The following is a 20,580-nucleotide window of genomic DNA, read 5'->3' on the forward strand; positions in this document are numbered from 1 at the left end:
GAATGGGAAAAACAGAAATGGTATTAACAAGCAATTCATCGAAAATTAGGTTCTGGGGCCGGGCACAGTGGCTCACGCCTGTAATCCCAGCACTTTGGGAGGCTGAGGCAGGCAGATCACGGGGTCAGGAGATCGAGACCATCCTGGCTAACACGGTGAAACCCCGTCTCTACTAAAAAATACAAAACATTAGCCGGGCATGGTGGCAGGCGCCTATAGTCCCAGCTACTCAGGAGGCTGAGGCAGAATGGCATGAGCTCCCAGGAGGTGGAGCTTGCAGTGAGGTGAGCTGAGATCACTCCACTACACTCCAGCCTGGGCGACAGAGCGAGACTCTGTCTCAAAAAAAAAAAAAAAACACAAAACACCAAAAAATACAAAAACAAAAAACATTACCTTCCAGATTGGTATGGTGGCTCATGCCTGTAATCCCAGCACTTTCGGGGGCCACGTTGGGCGGATTATGGTCAGGAGCTCGAGACCAGCCTGGCCAATATAGTGAAACCCCATCTCTACTAAAAATACAAAAATCAGCTGGGTGGGTGTGGTGGTGCACACCTGTAGTCTCAGCTACTCGGGAGGCTGAGGCAGAAGAATCACTTGAAGCCGAGAGGCAGAGGTTGCAGTGAGCCGAGATCGTGCCACTGCACTCCAGCCTAGGCGACACTGTGAGATTCTGTCTCAAAAAAAAAAAAAAAGAGGTTCTTGGCCAGGGATAGTGGTTCATGCCTGTAATCCCAGAACTTTGGGAGGCCAAAGTAAAAAGATCACTTGGGGCCAGAAGTTCAAGACCAACCTGACCAACACGGCAAGACTCCATCTCTAAAAATTAAAAAAATAAATTAAAAAGGTTCTAGGTAATCTTTTTGTATATTCTCAATTCTTAACACTAAAGAGTTGTGTTATCCCTTGATACAGATTAAGGCCTCAAGGTTTAGATAAGTTCACAAAGTTTGTAAATAATAAGGTAAACTTTAAATCCACACCTGAACTTAAGTTTGCCTTTAGACAACACTGCCTCCTCAAGTTCATGTGGAAACAGGCTAAAAGTTTTATCCTATGAAGTATGCAATTGTAGATTCTAAATACTAATCAAAGGATGGAATGAATACCATCAGAGGAGTCAGTGGCTCCAGAATAGCACCCATGTGTTAAAAATGTTTTCCTTATGTCAGAATAAACCTGAATGGGCAATCAATCTTAAGTTATAACTGAGGTACAGAGGGGTATTTTATCTAGAGAAAAACACAAGACCAGGTTTATTTCATACAATGTTATTCACACATTTTTCATTTTCTAATTTATACATAATATACAAAGAAGTGAAGTTAACATTATTTCATATGAACCAATAAGAGCCAGGACTTAGACAAACTGGTCCAGAAACAATCCCTATCAAAAGGAGACACTCAAGAGTAAAGCCTAGGTAGTTTCTGCCCAATTGTTTCTATATTCTGAAATGTGATTTTCAGATTTTAACAAAATTTCATGCGAACTTACTAAAAGGTAAAAATTGGGGTGGGCACCCAAAATGGCGGACTGTAAAATTTCTACAAGAAAGGTATTTTTGTAGAGCAGGCCTGAAAGTACTGGGAAGATTGGGTTGTCAGCACTGGGACACATGGGAATATCAGGACGCCAAGGAGAGGGTTTAGTTTCTCAATGTAGTATCTCTACTTGTCATTTTCTAAAATTGCAGATAATGCCTGTGCCAACAGAGGGCAAGGATGAAGGAAGACTAAGAATTCAACTGTACAAAGACAGGAAAACCACTACCAATCTCCAACATGACAGCTATGATCCTGAAACCATGGGCTGATACTGAGAACAAAAGTTCGACATGGGCTGAAATACTCTGAGGTTGGTAATGTAGGAAAAAGTGAGAGAGTGGCTTTGTGTGGGTTTTAAAAAAATGAAACACACACAAGGCGTTGCTGCAGTGACTGGGACAGGCTGATGACCCAGTGTGACCATGAGAAGGAACGGAGACAAGTGTTTGGATTTAATGGCCTCACCAAGGAATGTTGGGTTAGAAAACTAAAATAACTAAACACCAAACATGAAAAAGTATGCCTGGCATCCCCAAACTTTATGCCATTATTTTTAGGTTCATAATATGAATAACTAAGTGATAAAACCTTTAGATTCCATATTGTGCTCAGAAGATTGCTTTTCTTCTGCAGATCTCTAGTAAAAAAGATTTCTTCCATATTCAGCTGACAGAGATAGCATGTTCATTTTAGTTTTCAGCACTAAACATAACTGGGTCAACATAAATGTTTATACAAAATACTGACTTCAACAAAATACAAAGCACTTTCTTTATCTTTCAGAAACTGAATATACACAGCAAGTTTTTTTCCAAAATATTTTCATAGGCAAAGGATTAAAAACGATTTTAATTATACACATATGGTCACAATTTTGCCTTAAAAAGATTGTTGGGAAATGTACATAAGGCCGCTTGTAAATGTACATCGTGTTACTGTTATGTCTTATGTCCAGAGAAAAAAATGTTATCATACAGATTTGCTCTTACTTGGGAGTAGGCTATTCAAAAATACAGTACTCTTCTGTACAAAGAAAAAAGTCACATCACATTTAATAAGATGAAAAAAGCATTGGCCTCCATGGTAACCAAATATCTCAGTCCAATACTTTCTATTATGCACAATACCCTGACTTCAATTGAAAGTGATCCAAATTCTAGCATGTCCATATTAACAGTCAACAACTATGTTATAAAACAAAATGATCTCACAATAATAAAAAGAAAGCTGGTTCATACTTCTGAAACCATATAAAGATAAAAAATTTTTAAAAAATCACTCTCGATTTGGAGAAATAAATTTACATTATACAACACTATATTGCCAGGTCAAAGAGGGCAGGGACGTAAATGTACACTAAAATGCAAATGTATCCCAAAGAGATAAAACAAATTCCATTTACAGCATGAAGGTTTACAAATGTACACCTGTACAACCAAGGAAAGCATCACTACTAAATTAGCAAGGCTTTTATAATAAACATTGAAACAAGATTTCCTTTCAAAGTGTAAACTTACATCTATTACTACACACACAATGCATATATTTATAGAAAGCAAAAAGAGCTATCTGAATATGTAATCATGCTTAAATGCTGAGCTATCAAATTCACTTTTCAGTGGCCCCTTTTCATCTCTATCTGGTTCCTACTTTCTGCCTCTATGAAAAAGCAAAATAAAGCTCAACACTTCCTCAACAAGTCTGTAATTCTATAAGCAAAACAAAATACAAATTTCCACTCTTTCTCATTGCAAACCAAACTGAAAAGTTAATAAGTGACTTAACTTTTCATTTAGTGCACTAAATTGGAAATGTCACCATGATTTTGTATTTCTTAACTCTTACAACAATTACATATGTAAGTATATACAATATTTCTGTACATTGCCAGAGACATTTTAGGGCAGTAATTGTATTAAAACCACATCTACTGTAAATAATGTTAAGTTCTTTTCATCTCAAACCACTTTATTCTTGTCTTACTTGCTCGTTATTTGCATGATAGTTTGTGAATTATCAAAATACAACTTAACTTTTTAAAATATTAATATTATTTATGCAGTTGATTGTTAATCTGTTATAAAAGGTTTCACGCAAAGGAAAAAAATAAGGACTATAATTCTATATACATCTCTATAAACCTGTTGTGCTATGGGGTTGTAGACCTACCAGACTGTGAGCCAGTTTATTAAAAGAATACTGTACTTTTTCCTTTAAAAACTATTTTTGTGACTTTACAAGGTAAAAATTTACAAAATATGTGACAGCTTTTTATTTTTGATACAGTTACATCATATACAGGCATTCTGTGCTTTGCCAGCAATCCAATCTGATAGGTCTCCACTCAGGGCTGAATATAATTTATAATTCATCCCCCACCCCCCAAATATACACAAGAACCTTAAAAAATTTACAAATGGATGAATAAAGTCAATAAATAGTTTTGCTTTAAAAAAAAAATTGAAGATTCATAGTTGAGTTGTGTTTTGATAATTCACACACAAAAAAAATTCTTTTCACATGGTTAAATTATCTTCTTTCTCGTGCTCCTGTAATTTACAGCATTCCATTTGGTGGTCCTCCAATAGGTCCTAGGTCCGGGCTATTCTTCAAATAATACTTTTCCAACTTGGCCAATATATGCTTCCCGTATGTGTATTTGCGCAAAGTAGTAATGTGAGGTCGAATCTGAAAAACAAATAATCTGCTTAGAAAATGTAAGTCATTTTAGTTTCTGATTTCTTAAAAAAGCACCCCCAATTTTGGGTAATTTAGAGGAATAATTGCAATTAAAAAAAATTTAAGTCCAAAGAAAGCCACTTTTTGCAAAAGCAGTTGTGATCCGCTCAATCCCTCCAAACATCTGTTCTCAAAATTGTTCAATGAATAAAACACTACATCTAACTATGTCACATGGAAACAGGCAGAGGCCCCAAATATAGCAAGTTACCCCGTAATTCCACAACCAGGAATTTATTCTACCAAAACAATTACAAAGAGACTTTTGTACAAAGCACTACTGATAACAAACAATTAGGGACAATCCAAATATAATAAATATGATACCAGTCAAATAATGTAGCTGTTAAAAATAAGATTGCAATTTTTTATATTCATTAGTTTACAGCAGAAACACTGAATTAAAAGATAAGTAGACACTTAGAGGCCAGTACTTTGGGAGGGTAAGGTGGGAGGATCACCTGAGCCCAGGACTTTGAGACCAAACTGGGCAACACAGTGAGACCCCATCTCTACAAAATATAAACAGAACTATGAGCGTGCATGCCTGTAGTCTCAGTTACTAAGGAGACTAAAGTGGGAGGATGGCTTGAGCCAGGAGGCTGAGGCTAGAGTCAGCCGAGATCACACCACTGTACTCCAGCCTGTGCAACAGAGACCCTGTCTTGAAAGAACAGAAGAAAAAGAAAGGAAAACTTACATCAAGTTGAAGAATGAATTTTAAAAATCAGAAGGCCAAAACACTTTTATAGATGGAAGGAATCCTAAGATATCATTTTTCTCTCTATATGAGGAGAGGATCAAAGGGGTTATGTAATTCGCTCCATGTTTTGTAAATGAATACATTAAGATCAAGAGTATTCAAAATAAGTGTTTCTTTCAGTGTTCTTTATAACAATGTTTTCCTGCTGCAATTACTAATTTCTTAAAAAATTACTAGATTCTAGGAGGAGGATACAGAGAGGAAACAGCTTAAAGGGAAACAATTATGAGTTAGTGCTACCCCCCACAACATAAACACAAAATTCTACTTGCACTGGCATGAACACAGACCACCGTAGCCTCAACCTCCAGGACTCAGGCCATCCTCCCATCTCAGCAGCCTGAGTAGCTGGGACCACACGCATGTTTATCATTATACTCAGCTAATTTTTCAATTTTTTGTAGAGATGGGGGTCTGTTGCCCAGACTGGTCTTGAACTCCTGGGCTCAAGCGATCTCTCACCACAGGCTCCCAAGTAGCTAGGACTAAAGGCTTGCACTATGATGCTTGTCTAACTTTTTTTTTTTTTTTTTTTTTTAAGAGGCAGGATCTTGCCACGTTGCTCAGGCTGGTCTCGAATTCCTAGACTCAAGTGATCTTGTCACCTCAGCCTCCCAATCTGCTGGAATTACAGGCAAAAGCCACCATGCCTGGCGTGATAACCTTAAGAATAAAAATGGAAACCATACCAATATATCTGCCAAAGGATATCCATCAATTTTAATTTTTTCCTCCAGTTACAAAGTACAGGAGGAAATGAAAGCCCAAGGAGGTTAAATGTGTAGCCTAAACATAAAGACAAAGAAAGTTATCTGAGTGTTATATCCGGTTATTACCTTGTGCATGATTATCTTTCTTTGAGCAGGTTCAGCCATATCAATCATCTTTTGAACCACATAATTGGCATACTGGTCCTTCATCATGGTGTATAAGGCACTGTGAGGACCATCATTCTGGCAGCAAACCTCGTCAATCAGTAAAGCTCTCTCAGCACGGGAGGCATGAGTAACACACTTTTCTACTACATTGCTAAAAATTAAAGCAGATAAACAAAGCTTTGTTATTTTTTTCTTTACAGCAAAATTTCCTTGACTTTTGAAAGAATTTTCTCCAATGCACGATAAAACGGAAGTCAGGATGGGATTCTCTTATGATTACTTTTATTTTATTTTGTTCTTTTTTTTGAGACAGGGTCTTGTTCTGTCACCCAGGCTGGAGTGCAGTGATGCTATCACCGCTCACTGCAGCCTTGACCTCCCTTGCTCAAGTGATTCTCCCACCTCAGTTTCCCTCACAGCTGAGACTACAGGCATGTGCCACCATGCCTGGATAATTTTTTGTAGAGCAAGGATTTCCTTCTATGTTGCCCAGGATGATCTCAAATTCCTGGGCTCAAGCGATCCTCCTGCCTCTATCTCCCAAAGTGCTGGCTGGGATTTACACGTGTGAGACACTGCACCCGGCCAACTACTTTTATAATAGAAATTGGTATCACGGAACGACCTACATAATTTTGACATCCACAAGTTTAATTATGGGTCTCTTAAAATTGTACTTCAAAAAAAGGAAACCAGATCATTAAAGCTGTGAGGTTTTCTTTTTTTTTTTTTTTTTGAGGCCGAGTCTCGCTCTGTCGCCCAGGCTGGAGTGCAGTGGCACGATCTCGGCTCACTGCAAGCTCCGCCTCCCGGGTTCCCGCCATTCTCCTGCCTCAGCCTCCCGAGTAGCTGGGACTACAGGCGCCGCCACCACGCCCGGCTAATTTTTTTTTTTTTTGTATTTTTAGTAGAGACGGGGTTTCACCGTGTTAGCCAGGATGGTCTCGATCTCCTGACCTCGTGATCCGCCCGTCTCGGCCTCCCAAAGTGCTGGGATTACAGGCTTGAGCCACCGCGCCCGGCCAAGCTGTGAGGTTTTCAAGAACATGTACTAAATAAATCTGCATTTCCGGTGTTGGGAAAAATTATTTTCCAAATACAGATTTCAAAAATGAACATACATGGGCAAAACAAATTTGTTACTTTTTTTTTTTTTAAAATAAAAGCAATGTTCTATAGATGCATTTTAGTGACACCAAAAAAAAAAAAAAAAAAAAAAAAGACTATAGTTTAATGCTACGCTCTACATGTATTTCTGTGATAACTAATAAAAGTCAATGAATTGAAAGAATTGACCCCTGAAATTACAACGTATCCCAATACCTGGCAAATTTGTGTTGACTCAGGGCTAAAACCTTTCCTCTGATTTCGGAAACAATTTTGCTCTTGTCTTCAGGTCGACCGTGTTCCAGTACATGCTGAATAACATAATTGCCATACTGATCCTAAGACAGATATTTAAAAATTACTTTCCCCAAGTCATTCCTTAAGAATGATTATTCTTTAAAGACATGTTAACCATTTCGTCTAAAAATCCAGTAGTATAGTTAGGAGAATACAACTGGCTTTTGTCTCACTCTTTCTATAGTGTGTTTAATAACAAACTATATTTCTTTTAAAAATTAAAACAAGTTCCAAAAATATATAAACATTTCAAATTATTAGGTAATGTATACCTGTACCAACTGCTCTGTATGTTGGTGGAGTTCTTCTAAGATAGGTAAGGTCTGTTCTGCAGTGCAATGTTCTAGGATGCGCTGAATTACCCTACAGCCATAAGGATGAGTTGAAAGCACAAATACCTGAGGACAATTAGAAGAATTAAAATTTGTATTCTCTGACATTTTTGCACAGTTCTATGAAGCAGACTGTTTTTTTTCTTTTTGACACCTCAAAGTAATGTAAAATAGAAGGGTGATGAACTCATATTTAATATGACTACCACCATGTTAGCAAAGACTGGAGAGTGGGGACAGGGAGCACCCCATTTAGGAGCTGAAGATATTTTGATCAAAAGGAATCTAATCAGAACTTTACCTGAACCTGAGTTTATGTAACAATGGGAATGAATGGGTGAAAAGAGAAAGGGTAGTTTAGCATTAAGAAATATTAATTACTAGGGTATTAGTTACAAATTGCTATATGTTTTCTGTCTTATTATACAGTCTTAAGTCTTTCTCCAAACCTCCTTCCCTTCTCTGAGAAAACCTGATAACACTGTTGGGTATAAATAAAAAATAATTCTAACAGTGATTACTTTTACTTCTTGAAGTAATGTGATTAAACTCTTATTTCTGTTTTGTAGCTTCAGAAAAATGAAGCTATCTACTGACTATGAAAGAGGAAGACATTAACGTACATTTACTGTTTTGTATCCTATTTTTGTATACAAGTGCTGGGTATTATCTAGTGACTTACGAAAAATGTGTTGATACTCAAAATTTTAAAATAATGCCCTGCTAACAAATTATAAGCCAAAACTCAAACATACTTGTCCCTTGAAAGCATCAATGATGAACTGCAGTGACTGTGGCTGAACACATTCGATACATTTTTGTACAACATGGTTTCCATTCTGATCTTTCACACATTTGAGCACATGACCATCCAGCTCCTTTACCATTTCACTCTGCAAAAGACAGGATGTTATTTAAATAATTACCTAAAACGAGAAAATACTAGTATATTTTATCTCAGTATTAAAAAAAATATTAAAAATAGTACTGAGATGGGAACAAAAATATATTTAAACATTATTTCCTGTTTGTCATGAGTTTAAATATTTTTCTCTTGCAGTATAATTAGCAGAAACCATTGAAAAGTGAAAATTACTAAAACATACTGCAGGATTACAATGTAAATGATCTACGTTGAAACAACGTAGTGATGCTGAATTTGCTGTATTTAAACTGTCTTCACCGTGTAAATCATCTGTTAGTATTTATCGGTGGTAACTAACATGACTAATCCAGAATTCTACACTTTTGCCTTACTTAGTACCACCTCCACCACCAAAACAATTATTTTTAATGGCTGAGTGAGTTTATCAAATACATAGAAAAGGGTAAGAAGTTGATGACTACTTATGGGCTATGTGATTTTTACATAGTACCTCAATAATTCCCTAAGGGAAGAATTAATGTCAGACTTCTTTGTTCTTTTATAAAATGCTGTTATAATAAAGTGCTTAGGGGCAGGTGAGGTGGCTCACACCTGTAATCCCAGCATTTTGGGAGCCTGAGGCTGGTGCATCACCTGAGCTCAGGAGTCTGAGACCAGTCGTGCGACATGGTCCCGGCCACTACCAAAAATACAAAAAACTAGCTAGGTGTGGTGGCGCATGACTGTGGTCCCAGCTACTTGGGCGGCTGAGGTGGGAATTCCTTGAGCCTGGGAGGCAGACGTTGCAGTGAGTTGAGACTGTGCCACTGCACTCCAACCTAGATGACACAGTGTGACTCCGTCCCAAAAACAAAACAAAAAAACTGTAAAACTTCATATAGCTTTTAATATTGATAAAATAATCTGTGTGCCTTATTAGAGCAATAAAAAATAGTACTGTGGAGAAATGGAGTACACATACTCAGTCTAAAGGTATTCACATTTAAAATATCTTTCACCCACAGGACTTTCAACTACATTTTGAAGCAACTGCGGTGAATCCTGTTAAGTCAAGCTATAATACAGATGTTTAATTACGAACTAAAATCACTGGGTGCGATAGCTCATGCCTGTAATTCCACTCCTTTGGGAGGCTGAGGTGGGTGGATCACTTGAGGCCAGGAGTTCAAGACCAGCCTCGCCTTCATGGCGAAACCCCATCTCTATTAAAAAAATACAAAAATTAGTCAGGTGTGGTGGCTCACGCCTGTGGTCCCAGCTACTCGGGAGGCTGAGGCACGAGAATCAATTGAACCCAGGAGGCAGAAGTTCCAGTGAGCCGAGGTCGTGCCACTGTACTCCAGCCTGGGTGATAGAGTGAGAGACTGTCTCAAAACAAAACAAAACAAAAAAGCCTAAAATGGACTAAATTACAAAATAAAACATGCTTAAGAATCCAAAGGCTGGCGAGGTGGCTCACGCCTGTAATCCCAGCACTTTGGGAGGCCAAGGTGGGTGGATCACAAGGTCAGGAGTTCAAGACTAGGCTGGGCCAACATGGTGAAACCTCCTCTCTACTAAAAATACAAAAATTAGCTGGGTGTGGTGGCGCGTGTCTGTAATACCAGCTACTTGGGAGGCTGAGGCAAGAGAATCGCTTGAACCTGGGAGGTGGAGGTTGTAGCGAGCCAAGATTGCGCCACTGTACTCCAGCCTGGGAGACAGAGCGAGACTCCATCTCAAGGGGAAAGAAAAAAAAAAGGAATCCAAATACTGTTATTCATTAACTGTATCAACAAAGACTTACTCCTAATGCTTTTATTTTTAAATATCAGACATTTAAAAAATATCTATGCCAATTAGAAACTTGTGGCAGAAGTTTCTAAGCTTTTAAATAATTAAATGTGTTTATATTTCTCCATTGTCACATACCTTAAAATTACTGTAAAACTCAGAATTTCCTTTGGAGGAATAATAGTATTTTCTCACAGATTTTAATGCAGTGATGAATATATACACATATATAGCCATCCATCCATATATTACTATTTATTGAAATTTACTTTTATTGTATGAGTCAAAGACAATCTCTTTCCAAACTTAAACTACCATTATCTTTTAAGAAATAATTATATCCTTCAGTCTTATGCTTTCATTGTAATAAATAAAGCATATAGTCAGAAAACTGTACTGATTTGGGGCTATAAATTTCTTATTAAAAGTCTGTTTAATCTTATACAATAACCCCACTCATTAGTGTTGCTTCAGTGTATTTTAAAAATCTGGTGGATCAACATTTATCTTCATCCCCTACTCTCAATATTCTTGTCTATTTCAAATGATTTAAAGCATTATTTTGATCAATAATTCCTTTATTAATGTAAAATATTTAGACTTTCCATCCAATAACACAGAATATTTCTCATTTAATTTATGTGTTCTCGTTTTTCTCAAAAAATTATACCTTTTTAAAGAGAATTCTTAAGTTACTTTTTTGCTGGGCTATATATTTACTTAAAAAAATTTTCATATATATAAATAAAACTGACATATAGTAATGCTATTGGTTTCAAAAATTTTCTTATAATAGAAACATTAGACACCATCAAAATATACACTGGAAAATAGTAACATGCATTCTCACATTGCAGAAAATCAAGTAAGCAAGTAGTAATAAAAACACTCATCATTTAACATTCTGCTTGCCACATAGGTGCTAAAATATCTTCATTTAGAAATTATCTACTTTGTGACTTCTAATTAGTAGTGTGCTATTTAGGACACAGTAACAATATTTTAGTCTAGTTGTGGAAATATTTAAGTCATTTTACTTCAAGATTATTGTAAGATTAAAAATGTAATAATTTAAAAATTGAATAAAATAATACAAAAATTTTGTCTTAACTTACAATTACCTGCTGGTCAGAAGAAATAGATTCTAATGCTTTCTGAATAACGCGGCAGCCATACATCTGCAAGGCTAAGGGTAGAACATGACCACGAATACGAGTAGCCAGGGCTAGTTTTTGATCCAGACTCCCAAACTGACAGAAAAGATATAACATTAATAACAAGTGACCTTAATATTGCTTTGTTGAACTTGAGTAAGGCAGTGTTTGCAGTCTATTCAATCTATTAGTAATTATGCAGGGCAGGGGCTTTAAGGTAGAAGCTAATTAAGATAGACCAGGAGATGTTTGCAATAATAATTTCATTACTTTTTTGGGTTAAGTCTTACTACAATTTCCTTCTTACTAATATGTTAACTACCTTTTAAAGTAACACTTTTAAAGTGAACATTTTTACAAAACCCTTCATCTTTAATATATAACTTTCTTAGCCACATATTGACCACCAAAACTCTCACCCAGATAATCATCAAACTACATTCTGATATGATTGAGGAAAAAAACTTTTAAGTCAAGCTACAACACAGATGTTTATAGATTTAAAAATTGGCTAAACTGTAAAATAACACATATCTATAAATCTAAAGACTGTAGTGTTATTCATTAACTACTTCATCAAAGAGTGACTACCAATGCTTTATATTTTCAAATATGAATTGGGATTAAAAGGAAATTTTCATTTAAAGTGGTTCATGTTAACATTTTTTTGTGACAAACTATGTCATTTGAACCATTTCTAGCTAGGTGATTCAGTAGCATTAATTATATTCACATTGTTGTGCAACCACCATCACTATCTGTTTCCAAATCTTTTCCGTGGCCTCAAACACAAATGCTGTATCCATTAAACGGTAACTTTCTAAACCCTTCTTCCTCTAGGCCCAGTAAGCCCTAATCTTCTTTATGCCACTATTAGTTATTCCAGACATTTCATACTGGTAGATCAGTATCAATGTTTGTCTTTTTGTGTGTGGCTTATTTCATTTAAGTTAGTATATTCAAGGTCCATCCATGTTGTAGTATGTATCAGAACATCATTCCTTTTTATGGCGGAATAATATTCTACAATGTACACATATACCACTTGTATTTATCTATCTGTTGATGGATGCTTGCTTGGGCTGTTTCCGTCTTTTGGCTATTGTGAATAATGATGCAATGTATACTGGTGTTCAAGTTCCTGTTTTCAATTCATTCTGGTATACCCCTAGGAGTACAATTGCTGGGTTGTATGGTAATTCAATATTTAATTTTGAGAAACTGCCAAAGTGTTTTCCATAGCAGCTACACCATTTTACATTTCCACCAGCAATTTATGAGGGCTCTAATTTCTCCATATCCTCATCCACATTTGTTATTTTCTGATTTTATGTTTTTTGATTACAGCCATCTTAGTAGGTATAAAGTGCTATCTCATTGTGAGACTGATCTGCATTTCCCTGATTAGTAAGGATGTTGAGTGTCTTTTCATGGCCTATTTGGCCTTTTGTATTATTTTACATAGAGAAATGTCTGCGCAAGTCTTTTGTCCATTTGTCATTTGGGTTGTCTTTTTGTTGTTGACTTTTAGGAGTTCATTATATATTCTGGATAAAATGTTTATCAGATATATAATTTGTAAATACCTTATCCCTGGCTTATTATCTTTTTTATATGAAAATGATTTTAACCAACTTTCAGAGCTTTTCTTAATATCAAGTATACAACAGCTGGATGGGTGGATATACAAATATGCATGAATCCTTACCTCAAAAAACTTCTGTATAACATAGTTGCCAAAAACATCAGTCATTAATTGATAGGCTGCTTGCAGAATTTCATTAAATACCATCTGTCGCTCAGCTGGAGTAGCTCTCTCTAACTTTTGCTGTATGAATCTACATGGGGAAAAATTTTAATATGATAATATGTTTTTTAACTCTTACTTGAGTATTATACCCTACCCTTCCACATATATGCACTGCAAGTTATTTCCAGAAATATTAACATACTTTATATAGTGGACAGCTAACTTACAGCAAAAAGGACAAAAGTTATATAGCATTTCTTTGTAACACTTTATCTACTAGAGTGACAAAAAACTTGGATTTTTATCTTTCCTAGGTTAGTTTGGTTACATTATAATCAATAAGAAAATTACATACATTTTGCTGTTTATTCATTCATTTTTTGTAATATACCAATGTATTACTAAACATCTAACTTTTAGAACATAATAAATGAAACTCTTAGAAGTAAAATTCTTCCAACATGAATGAATTCCTAACCAAGATAGCCATTCTGGGTGATACAAGGCTCATTTGTTACTCTGAAGGAACTGCCAACTAGTCATGCGTTGCTTAACGACATTTCAATTGACAATGAGCCACATATACAATGGTGGTCCCATAAGATTATAATGGAGATAAATTCCTATTGGGTAGGAACTGTCATAACATCATAGTACAATACATTACTCAGGTGTTCATGATGACATAACCCTACTGCACTGTCAGTTTATAAAATCATAGTATGGCTGGGTGCAAGTGGCTTACCCATGTTATCTCAGCACTCTGGGAGGCCGAGGTGGCCGGATCACCTGAGGTCAGGAGTTCGAGACCAGCCTGGCCAACATGGTGAAACCCTGTCTCTACCAAAAATATAAAAATTAGTCTGGCATGGTGGCAGATGCCTGTAAGCCCAGCTACTCAGGAGGTTGAGGCAGGAGAATCACCTGAACCCAGGAGGCAGAGGCTGCAGTGAGCCAAGATCATGTCATTGCACTCCAGTCTGGGTGACAGAGTGAGACTCCGTCTCCCAAAAAAAAAAAAAAAAAAGTATAATACATACAATTGTGTACAGTGCATATCTGATAATAAACAACTGAGTTACTGGTTTGTGTATTTAGTATACTTTTTATTGTTATTTTAGAGCGTGCTCCTACTTGTTTAAAAAAAAAAAAAAAAAAAAAGCAAAACACCCTCAGGTAGATCCTTCAGAAAGTATTCCAGAAAAAGGCACTGTTATCATAGGAGATGACAGCTCCATGGGTGTTGCTGCTAAAGATCTCCTAGTGGAAGAAGACATGGAGTTAGAAGAGAGTGATATTGATGATCTTTACTCTTTATAGGCTAATGTGTGCATTTGTGTCTTAGTTCTTAACAAAAAGTTTAAAAAACCGATAAAAAGAAAAAGTCTCATAGAATAAGCATATAAAGGAAACATCTTTGTACGGCTGTACAATGTGTTTCTGTTCTAAGCTAAGTGTTATTACAAGAGTCAGTAAGTTAGCTCAAATGTTACAGTAAACTCAGCCTGGGCAACATAGTGAGACCCTGTCTCTACAAAAAAATTTTAAGTAATTAGCCAGGTGTGATGGTGCGTGCCTGCAGTCCCAGCTAGTCGGAAGGCTTAGCTGGGAGGACTGCTTGAGCCCAGGAGGTTGAGGCTGCAGTGAGTGATGATCATACCACTGTATTCCAGCCTGGGCAACAGAGTAAGACTCTGTCTCAAAGTGGGGAGAAGTTACATTAGGGTTAATTTATTATTGAAGAAAAAAAGTTTTAAATAAATTCAGTGTAGTTGAAGTGTACAGTACAGTGTTTATAAAGTCTAGAGGAGTGCAGAGTAACATCCTATGCCTTCACATATACTCACAACTGACTCACTCACTCACTCACCCACCCACCCAGAGCAACTTCCAGTCCTGCAAGCTTCATTCACAGTAAGTGCCCTACACAGGTATATGATTTTTAAATCTTTTACACTATAGTTTTGCTGTATCTTTTCTGTTTATTATGCTTAGGTATACAAACACCATTGTTACAAACGCCTACATTATTTAGTACAGTAACATGCTGTACAGATTTGTAGCCTAGGCGCAATATACACAGTAGGTGTGTAGTAGGTACACTCTGTAATGTTCACACAACAACACATTTTCTAGAATGTATCCCCATCGTTAAGTGATGCATGACTATATAGAGAGACAAAATTTGTATGCCATCTAATCTAAAACGACTTAAAAACTTGAGGTTTACCTTAAAGCTATAAAAAGAGAAAATATCTTAAATTTATTAAACGTGCTACAATTCTATTTTCCTTTCTAAGCTATCTTGACAATGTTCACTCAGATGTATCTCTCATGTATCACATTCGTTTTAATGTAAAAAGGCACCAAATTTTCCTATAACAAATGTGAAATATTTCAACCTAAGCCAAGTCACACTGAATACCAACCTATAATGCAGCACAAAGGCATTTAACATTGCTTGCTGTATTTTTTAAACACACGAGGGTCACTTAAGCCCACAAATGTAATACAGAGCTGATGTAATCAAAATAACCCAATGAAGGGGGCCCTGCTATATTCTCATCATAACAATATTCACACTATAAAAAACCGGAAAACTATAAAAAATTAAAACCTGTATTTTTATAATTTATCCCAACATGAAAGAAAAAACATATAATCCAAACTGAATTTTAGCTCTTAAAAGCTGCCAATTTTAATGCAGACTAGGCTAAGGATAGTTCAGAAAAATTTAAGCTTTTATAAGGTAGCAGTTTCCAAAGCAAAAATGAAGTGAGAAATATCATAATCACCTACCTAGAACCATGCTGGTCTTGAGAAAACTCAACTATATGTCCAATCAAGTCTCTAAGTTGAAGGTTCGGGAAGCGGTTGTTTCTGAAATCTTCCAATAATCTACTGCGGCCAGAAGGCATAATATCAGACCTATTATACCGAAGCCGGGAAGGAGGAAAGAGCTGGCTGCTGGAGCTAAATAGACTGGAAGTGCTTGAAGCACTTCGATATTTTGCTTCTGCTCCAGGTGCTGCAGAGATATATCGACCACTACCATTTGTCAGTCCTCCTACAACAAAGCAGCTATGGTCAGCAAGTATTTTTGACAAGTTATTCCTCAAATAAAATTTACTTTAGCTACAAATTCAGTCAATAAAGAAATATTTCCCCCCACTAATTCCTACTTGTTATGAAAGAAAATTAAAATTGGGAGGGGAAAATCTCACCCATATACCTCATGTATGTGGCTATATGATAAAGAGACTAGAAAACATGAGAAAAATAAGTATTTGTTTTTCAGCAGCTTAGTTTAGAACTTAATTATATGATCTAGTGTCATATGCACTCTTATCAATGCCAGAACACTGAAACCACCAACAAAATTTTCAGTTACATTAACAAGCAAGTTTAAATTGCTAGCAAACTTACATTTTAAGCCACTGAAATAGACTGAAATTCATTAACATTATTAACACAATAACACTGACTGTTAAATCTGTACTTTTTGCATTCGGTCATATATACTTCCATGTAAAGATAAATCAATTATTAGTTAAACCACGGATGGTATGAACTTTAAAAAGCCACAATATTAGGTAATAAATCTAAATTATACACTATTTTAAGATTTAAAATTTTTTATTTAAAATATTTGACATAAGGTCGGGCATGGTGGCTCATGCCTGTAATCCCAGCACTTTGGAAGGTCGAGGAGGGCAGATCGTGAGGTCAGGAGTTCGAGACCAGCCTGGCCAACATGGTGAAACCCTGTCTTTACTGAAAATACAAAAATTACTCAGGTGTGGCGGCGGGCGCCTGTAATCCCAGCTACTTGGGAGGCTGAGGCAGGAGAACTGCTTGAACTCAGGAGGCGGAGGTTGCAGTGAACCAAGATCACACCACTGCACTCCAGCCTGGGTGACACAGCAACACTCTGTCTCAAAAAAAAAAAAAAAAAAATATATATATATAATATAAAATGTATTTTAATATATAGTTATATATGAGAATGACATAAAGCCACTATTTCACAAACCAGAGTATTAATCAACAGCAGTTATTATTCCTAGAGCCTTATCATTTACAAATGAATAAAAAACATCTTTAACTTATGTTCCATTCCAAGAAAGAAAATCAAAGAGCAGTCAATAGAAATAAAAATAAATACATGCAGGAAATTTTTAAAATTACAATTAACAGTTTAAAAGTACTTGACAGTGTCCTTTTAAAAAAGAAAAATGTATAGATAGTTGTACAATACACATTAGTGGAGTTCAGAAAAACAAAATGCACTACCAGCATCATGCTATTATTATATGCAAACTCTATGCAGAGTAGTACTATATATATGCAATCCAGGCCACAGGGTAGAGATGGTCCCAAGGACACACTGTCAGTGCAAAGCTAAATGGAAGTATTAGAGGTTGAAAAGAACTACAAGGACAGAGAGCAGTAAAATAGTCAAATCCTGGAGGGTAAATTGGGTTAGAACATTCCACTTTCACTTTCTGCCCCTATTGTCCTAACTTTACTTTTCTTCATTGAACTTCCCATTACATAGCATAACATGCATTTATTTATTTGAATCCCCAGTACCATCTCCAATACAAGAGCCATAAAATTACATTAATCTACATGCTAGCTACCTGGTGCCTAGAACAATGTCTAGACCAGCCTGACCAACATGGTGAAACCCCATCTCTACTAAAAATACACAAAAAATTAGCCGGGCGTGGTGGCGTGCACCTGTAATCCCAGCTACTCAGGAGGCTGAGGCAGGAGAATCGCTTGAACCCAGGACACGGAGGTTGCAGTGAGCAGACTGTACCACCGCACTCCAGGCTGGGTACCAGAGCGAGACTGTCTCCAAAAAAAAAACAAAAAAAAAAAATAGTATGTAATTTAACAAGCTATCTTACACACCAAAATCTCTAAGATCAAATTCTTGTTTGGTCTAGTTATATATAACTATCTCAGCACCCATTTATGATATTCAAAACGCTCAAGAGTTCAGTGTTTCAATACGGTCTCAAGACTGCCAGTCTTTCCGCTTCCATTATTTGTTTACATATTTCCAACTGTTCATAATAACTGATCACTAGCCCATCTGATTCTTTATAATTGGGTCCTTATCACATCCTGCACAGCCACTGGGTTTTCTCTAGCATCCTTGTCCTTTCTGAAGGGCAGGGGTGCTTTTCTTATCATTTCAATCTGGTTAAAATTTTTTTTTCTTAATCAGCTGACTTTCAGATTCACCAATCCATTTTTATACACACCAACTGTATTTTTCCTTTCAAAGGATGTCACTTTATGATAAAAACCTACAGAATCCGGATACAGTATATGCTCTAAGATCTTCAACCTAGTTTTCAAGTCATTACTCCAAACCTATTTTTCACACAAATTTCTTAGTAGTACCCTAACTGTTCATACCCCCCGCCCACTTACTCGTTACTATTTCTTATCATTACCTCAAACATACCCTTAATGCATTAAAGATTTTCGACACCAAATTCAAAACACATACTCACCCCAGGAAATGAAGAAGCCGGTTTCATTTGGTACCTTCCAAATATCCTGCCAATAAGCAACAGGAATTTCTCCCATATCTAGGTATTCTTTGATTTAAATTCTATCAGCTCCTAACAACAGAACTCCTGTGCACATGGTTCACAATATCTATCTAATACTACACTGTCTTGAATTTTAAAAAACCTTAGACATTCAGTTCTACAAGACTAAGTGGTCTTCTCATACACGAAATTCACAAATTTGGTGGCTCACGCCTATAATTCCAGCATTTTTGGGAGGCTGAGGCAGGCATATAGCTTGAGGTCAGGAGTTTGAGACCAGCTTGGGCAACATGGCAAAACCCCATCTCTACAAAAAATACAAAAATTAGCCAGGAGTGGTGGTGTGTGCCTGTAGTCCCAGCTACTTGGGGAGGGTGAGGTAGGGAGGATCGCTTGAGCCTGGGAGGCAGAGGTTGCAGTGAGATGAGACTGTGCCACTGCACTCCAGCCTGGACAACAAAGCGAGACCTTGTCTCAAAAACAAGACAAAACAACAACCCCCACCTGCCCCCCAGCAAAACAAACAAAAAAACAAAAAAAGAAAAGAGAAAAAAAATATTATTCTCCAGAAACTAATTCACTTTCACCCAGGGAAGCATATCTTTTCTCTTATAAATAAGTAAGTATGTAAAACCCAATTTAAAACATACATTAGACATCTTAAATTTCGTTATCTAAATATTGAAAGCAGGTCATCTAAAATATCTGGAGATTGAGGGACATTCTATAAAACAGGCCTATACCCTTTAAAAATGTCAAGGTCATAAAAAACAGAAATAGTTCAAGAAAAGAGCAGTGATGAAAGTAATCTGTGATCCTCAATTTGACAATGGACCCCCAAAATCAATCTCCCTTTCTCTTTCTTATAAAGGTAATCAGTGAGGTAAGTAGCAAAGTTAGAATAAAGTTGGCTGTTTGATTAGTGGTTTATCAGTGTTAATTTCCTGACTTTAGTAATTGTGGTTTTATATGAAAACATATACTTACTGTCAACAAACATACACTAATGTATTTGAGTAAGGGACATCATGCCTGCAACTTCCTTTTTTTTTTGAGACAGGGTATCACTCTGTTGCCCAGGCTGGAGTGCAGTGACGCAATCTTGGCTCACTGCAATCTCTGCTTCCTGGGTTCAAGCGATTCTCCTGCCTCAGCCTCATGAGTAGCTGGGATTACAGGTGCGCACCACCATGCCTGGCTTGATTTTTGTATTTTTTTAGTAGAAACGGGGTTTCACCATGTTGGCTAGACTGGTCTCAAACTCCTGACCTCAAGTGATCCGCCCACCTTGGCCTCCAAAAGTGCTGAGATTACAGAGGTGAGCCACCACGCCGGCCCACCTGCAACCTCCTTTCAAAAGTAAGCCCAAATAGTGTTGTGGATGAGGGGAAGAAGACAGGGAGAGAGAATCATACAGCCAATGTGATAAAAGTGGCAACATCTGGAAAACGTGGGTGAAGGGTATAGTTTTGCAATTTTCCCATTAGTTTCAAATTATCCCAGAAATAGTTAAAAACACACACACAAACAGATCATCATATTCATACTTCTGCTGCCGGTAGTCTAAAAGCAGTTATCTTCTGCACCAAAAGTATTAAAGAGATAAGGTCTTTTCATCTCATCATTCAGTCCCCACTACCATTCATGACTGTTTAATCACTATCTGCCTAAGAGTGTATATAGGACATGTAGATCAGTACTATAATTTCACAGATGAGGTCACTATGGTCCAATGGTCCAAAAGGTATGGGACATGCAGCTAGTCAGCCAAGACCCTT

At 36.7% G+C, this 20,580-nt stretch overlaps 1 protein-coding gene across 18 annotated transcripts in view; it reads right to left on the minus strand.

Moving 5' to 3' along the window:
• Positions 1 to 1,229: 1,229 nt before the first annotated feature.
• The window catches only part of PUM2 (pumilio RNA binding family member 2), a 107,078-nt gene continuing 87,727 nt past the window's right edge, over positions 1,230 to 20,580 (minus strand). For 12 of the 18 annotated variants that reach the window (XM_025353607.1, XM_025353610.1, XM_025353601.1 and 9 more), the window contains 8 exons: positions 16,029 to 16,296; positions 13,188 to 13,317; positions 11,447 to 11,575; positions 8,422 to 8,559; positions 7,607 to 7,732; positions 7,254 to 7,375; positions 5,889 to 6,081; positions 1,230 to 4,238 (listed from right to left, as the gene is read on the minus strand). In XM_025353607.1, the coding sequence (XP_025209392.1) occupies positions 4,107 to 4,238; positions 5,889 to 6,081; positions 7,254 to 7,375; positions 7,607 to 7,732; positions 8,422 to 8,559; positions 11,447 to 11,575; positions 13,188 to 13,317; positions 16,029 to 16,296 (1,238 nt within the window). In that variant the 3' untranslated portion in view covers positions 1,230 to 4,106. Of the gene's footprint in view, positions 4,239 to 5,888; positions 6,082 to 7,253; positions 7,376 to 7,606; positions 7,733 to 8,421; positions 8,560 to 11,440; positions 11,576 to 13,187; positions 13,318 to 16,028; positions 16,297 to 20,580 lie in introns of all 18 variants that reach the window. The other 6 variants (XM_025353603.1, XM_025353604.1, XM_025353596.1 and 3 more) reach the window with 3 other exon arrangements.

This window comes from Theropithecus gelada, chromosome 13 (genome assembly GCF_003255815.1).
Source record: "Theropithecus gelada isolate Dixy chromosome 13, Tgel_1.0, whole genome shotgun sequence".
Lineage (NCBI taxonomy): Eukaryota > Metazoa > Chordata > Mammalia > Primates > Cercopithecidae > Theropithecus > Theropithecus gelada.